The following is a 5,175-nucleotide window of genomic DNA, read 5'->3' on the forward strand; positions in this document are numbered from 1 at the left end:
ATGAAATTTTCATTAATTTTGTTTTTCTATTAGTCGTGTCACTTAATCGAATTGGTAATATGTCGTGATTTACTGTCACTCATAAAATACATTTGTTTCACCTCACCAAAAACATCATATATGCAAATGTCATGGACAAAATCGGGAGTCAAATATATACAAATAAATTATGTTTGATGGTCCGAAATTAAACAAAATCTAACTAATTTCACCCTACTTAATAATTTTGTTCTCAAATTAGGCTTCTTAATGACCATTTGATGTCTTTCTTATGACGTTGTCCATTCGGGTGAAAAACAGGTCAGGTGGATGTCACTCTCATTTGGGTTGCACTGGAGGATGTTGTGTCACTCACTCAATTTTCTTTTTCCCACTCTCGTTTAATTTGCCAATATAAAGAGGAAAAGAAAAATCAATTTAGTCATGTTCCACCTTCAAGTTATGTGTCAATCCACTTTGTTTTTTTCCAAATCTAAATCTAAACTTTAGACCCATTATCTCCATAGGGCCCCATCTATGACCATTTATTCAGCAACAAGAAAACGGATATGCACCGAAGCAAAATTTAGATTAAATCCATTATGACTTCATGAATAAAATAAACAACAATTTACACAAACATATAGATTTGATTTGAGAATCCATTAGATTTCAATAAATAGTACTCTTATGCCACTTAAGAACATGCTAACACATACAGTCCAAGGTGACAATGACATTCTCATGCAAAGAACTCTACAAGTAGAGCTCACACTTCGAAATAGTAAACATAATTTATTGAGAAAAAATTAGTACCAAATATGAAGACAATAAAAATGACTGTCTAGTGTCTTTTCACTATTCAAACATTAAGCAGAATTAGCCAAAAAACAAAAGTACAACACACGCATCATAGGCTCATAGCTATAGCATGTACCAAAAATTAATTATCTAGTTACTTCATCTTTGCATTTACAAGTCTAATTGAGGAACATTTTTCTTCTAAATATCAACAAGGTTTGAGATGGGTGGAGAGGATTTGGATTATGATCAAGATAGAAAGTTAGTTGTAAATCCTAATTAATAACCTGCTGCAGACAAAAATTGAAAACAAAGGCTCTTACAATGTGAATGTGACACGAGAAGAAAACTGTCTCAACATGCGATCCATGAATCCACATGTTTTCCCGGGGAAGTCGAATAACCATGGAAAGGAATATTGTTCCATCCCCAACCAATGGTGAGCCATGAATCCCTCTGGAACTCTCTAGAGTATGGACAAAGACAACTAAATGGATGCAATCTACTGGTTGACTTACTTATCAGCTGAGACATATATCATCATCATTGAAAATATGAACAATGAAATGGCGCAGCAAGCTAAAGTCAGCGAATACTAACAAAATCTTACAAATTTCTCATATATAATTTACAAGACACTATATTTTGATGATTCGTGATGTCCCGATCAGTGTCACCTTTCTTCATCCAGAAGCGGTTGAGATGCAGCATCTGAAAAAAATTATCCGAGTATGTCAAAAACATTACTAGGATAAGATGGATAGACAAATTACAAAGTTCAAAATTCAATGCTAGTTACTATCTATAACTCCCCGATTATAATTTGAGAAAATGAATTAGTCCAATGTAATCGCATGTGTCGGTTTGGTACTAGATTCACAGAAGAAACTAGAAAGGTAAAACAACAATGTAATTGATTATAGAACTTCTTCAAAGTTAAAAAGAAACCATATTTTTGACAGATTTAATACTTACCTCCATCATTTTGCTGTCCATTGGGCATAGTTTTACCAGTTTTCTCTGCGATTTCGGCTAAGATCAAAGGCGACAGAAGAAGACCAGCAATAAAAGCCCCCGAGATTAGCATCATGAAAACTTCATCCCATCCCCTTGTTGACAGGAACCCTGTAAGAAGAGGGCCAATGGCCGCACCAATTGATCCGGTACCGTCTATAATAGCAGTCACCGTAGCTAGAGCGCGAGAATCTCCTTTGAGAGAACTATGTGTACCCAAGTCAGCCGAGACAGCTGTAGTGATAAGTGAATAGGGTCCATTTACAAATAATCCAGTTACGATCATAAGTGCGACGTTGGCGTGCATAGAAACATTTCCATATGATCGGTACAAAAGCATTGCAGGAATTGCTGCATACATGAAGGTGGCGGCGGTTATAGCACGGGCACTGAGTTTATCAGACATGTAGCCAGCAAGTATTCCCCCAAAAATACCCCCCACATCGAACAAGGTTGATAGGTTCCCAGCAGATTTAACAGACATGTAATTCCCGCCGATTTCTGCAACATGAAAATTAAAAGATTTTATGGCAGAGAAAGGTTTATGACCGATGGAGTTTACAAAATTAGTGCAGTTTGAACAGAAAATGGTGCAGCAGATGTTTTGATTGGTTTTTTAACAGATGAAATGAACCAAACTGAACATGTTTTAGGGACGCATGGTTATCAATCCGACTGTGACTGTAACATACTAACATGTAACTATAAATATTGAAAACCATTAGCTCTTCAAGTTGGATCACATATATCAACATTTAATTTAAATTGTGATAATTTATAGAAAGCTAAAACGTTAGTAAATCAACGTGCTTCTGTAAGTTACTGATGTGTGTAACAATTTAGCACTCAGATTTTGGTTTCTGACAAAACAAATAAGCAGTGACTAAAAGCTTGGGTGATCTATAACTCCCCTAAGTTGAAGCAGAACTAGAAATGGAAAGAGCTTGCTTGAATATGACGTATTTAACCATCCCTAAAAAAATTAGTACATCCCAGCTTCCAAAATTATTCACACAACCCAAAAATTGGTCAATTATGCAGTTTCAATTAACTATCTAATAAATACAGAGTAAATCACCAATTTGGTCTCTAAAATTATAGAGTTGAACAACCTGATCCTTGAAATTATCAAAGTTTCAAAATGATGTATGGTATTGAGTATCTTTGATCATACTTGAGACCCGTTTGGATCGGCTGATTTGAGCTTATTTAGTGGCATAAGCACTTGTAAACCTATTTAGAAGAACTTATGACATATATCAATAATCTATTTGCTGCTTGTTTCCATAAGCTTTACAGGTTAGCTTATAAAAACATCTTATAACAAACTATTTGACTTTATTTTATCTTACCTTTTGTTATAAAAATAACATATAAATAAACACTTACTAGTATATGATAACTTTTTATGCTATAAACACTAAATTAACTTGTTTATACTCTCCTCCTACAATGTTGGAACTAAATTGATAACATCCTACAATTTTAGGAAGGCGATTAGGAGGTAGAAGCTAATAATATAGGTGAGAGATGATTTACCTGTCTGAGTCAAGTAAAACGGCAACCAATAGAGAAAAGTATAAGCAACAAGCTTAGCAAAGAAAAGACAAAAAGCAAAAGTAATAACACCCGGTATCATACAAGCTTCAAGTAACCCAATACTCTTCCCTCTCCCACCACTCCTTTCACCGTTATTCTCCCTCCTTCCTTCAACCACAACAACACCACCACCAACACCAACACTCTTAACCAGTTGAGCCTCTTCATCCCCATTCACAAAACAAAAGCCAACATCCTCAGGATAAGCAACCAAGAAAAAATAAACAACAAAACCACCCACCATAATCACAGCACCAAGAACAACAAAAGACCAACCCCAACCATAATCCAAAACACTAGCAGCAAGAAGGGAGCCAGTTATATTACCAACAGAAGTATGAGCATTCCAAACACCCATTATGAGTCCTCTCTTTCTTTTCCCAAACCAATTCCCAATAACCGCAACAACAGAAGGCCAACCTGTTGCTTGAAACAACCCAGCAATCATTTGCATTGTTAAATAAAACCAAAATCCGTGAACATTCCAGAAATAACCCATTCCGAAAAGACCAACGAAGATTCCACTAAAAACCATTCCCATTGTTAGGAACATACGAAGGTCGAGGGAATCACCTAAGTGACCTGCTACGTACATTCCAAGAGAGTAACAAGCTAAAAAAGCTACGTCGATTTCGCCTAATTTGGAAGTTCCTTCGGGTCCGTTGAATGGGGACCAGCCTTTGTTTTTGGTTCTTGTTGGATCGGGACAGAGGACGCTTTTGACTATTCCGGTTGGTTTTCGTGAAGCGTGGTAGCAAACGTAGGCGAGGAATGTTATTAATAGAACCGTGTAACGGTATGTTTGAAGGTTCCATTCTTTGTTTCTTAGTAGAAGAATACCGGGCGGGGTTCTTCTTCTCGTTGTTGTTGTTGTTGTAGAAGAAGAAGGCATTGGTAATTGTTAATATTAATTTCGATTAATTAGTTAATTAATTGTGGAGGTGTGATTAATGAATTAAGCTATCATGAGATTGCACAAGAATTGTAGAGTTGAAAGCTTTTTTGGGGAGAAACAAATTTGATAGATACAGAGAGAGGGAACGCGAAAATCGCGGGGGAGAGAGGCATGAGAGAGTGGAGAAAAACGTGGCAAAAACTGGTTAAATAATGGAGTGACACGTGGAATTTGTGACGGGTGGTGAGGAACTATTCGGCCGTCCCTCACCGTACACTACGCCGGTGACACCTGGATATTGTCAGATTTTTCATTCTTCAAATACCGTCAAATTTTTATTTTTACATTTTTCCATTTTTTTATCGTCGTACCACAGGATCGCAGACTAAATATTTTGAACTCACAATTTTATTTTATCTGGATGACATTTGAAATCACAATTGTACTCTCTAGATCGAAAATACTTAAACAAAAATATAGATTAATTTTATCCATTATCAATAATGGAAATTAAAATCAGAATTTCACCTTTTATTTTGATAATTAGTATCAATTTAAGAAAATCAAATATTAAATTTCACATTTAATATAATCAGATACAATACTATTGTTTCAATTTACAAAATTTAGGATCATTTAATTTCAAATGTCTATTTTCAGTTTTAAAATTATCAAGATATAATGTCAACTTTCTAATTTATATAATTTAGGAGCATATATAACTAAATGCAAAGTTTCACATCAATGATCATTGCAGCAACTATCATCTCAATTTATCAAATTTAGTAGCATCTACACTTGAATATTGAACTTGCATATGAAGTTATTGGAACACAATATCACCATGGACAGAGGCCAACAACTTATGATTGGTGTAGTTTCATATG

The 5,175-nt window shown here is 35.2% G+C and overlaps 1 protein-coding gene across 1 annotated transcript; it reads right to left on the reverse strand.

The window, feature by feature from the left end:
- Nucleotides 1-913: 913 nt before the first annotated feature.
- LOC101496696 (putative glycerol-3-phosphate transporter 4) lies at nucleotides 914-4,677 on the reverse strand. Its single transcript, XM_004508898.4, has 3 exons — nucleotides 3,334-4,677; nucleotides 1,756-2,295; nucleotides 914-1,491 (listed from the first exon to the last, which is right to left on the reverse strand). The coding sequence occupies exons 1-3, from the start codon at nucleotides 4,283-4,285 to the stop codon at nucleotides 1,454-1,456; spliced, it is 1,530 nt and encodes a 509-aa protein (XP_004508955.1). The 5' UTR covers nucleotides 4,286-4,677; the 3' UTR covers nucleotides 914-1,453.
- Between the last annotated feature and the right edge of the window lie 498 nt (nucleotides 4,678-5,175).

Source organism: Cicer arietinum, chromosome 7 (assembly GCF_000331145.2).
Source record: "Cicer arietinum cultivar CDC Frontier isolate Library 1 chromosome 7, Cicar.CDCFrontier_v2.0, whole genome shotgun sequence".
Lineage (NCBI taxonomy): Eukaryota > Viridiplantae > Streptophyta > Magnoliopsida > Fabales > Fabaceae > Cicer > Cicer arietinum.

Excerpts from the sequence above, each read along its gene's own strand:
- LOC101496696 (XM_004508898.4), bottom strand. The coding sequence starts at position 4,285 with ATGCCTTCTTCTTCTACAACAACAACAACAACGAGAAGAAGAACCCCG. Across the intron at positions 2,296-3,333 it reads GTTTTACTTGACTCAGACAG|AAATCGGCGGGAATTACATG; the intron begins GTAAATCATCTC and ends TTCATGTTGCAG. Across the intron at positions 1,492-1,755 it reads TGGACAGCAAAATGATGGAG|ATGCTGCATCTCAACCGCTT; the intron begins GTAAGTATTAAA and ends AATTTTTTTCAG.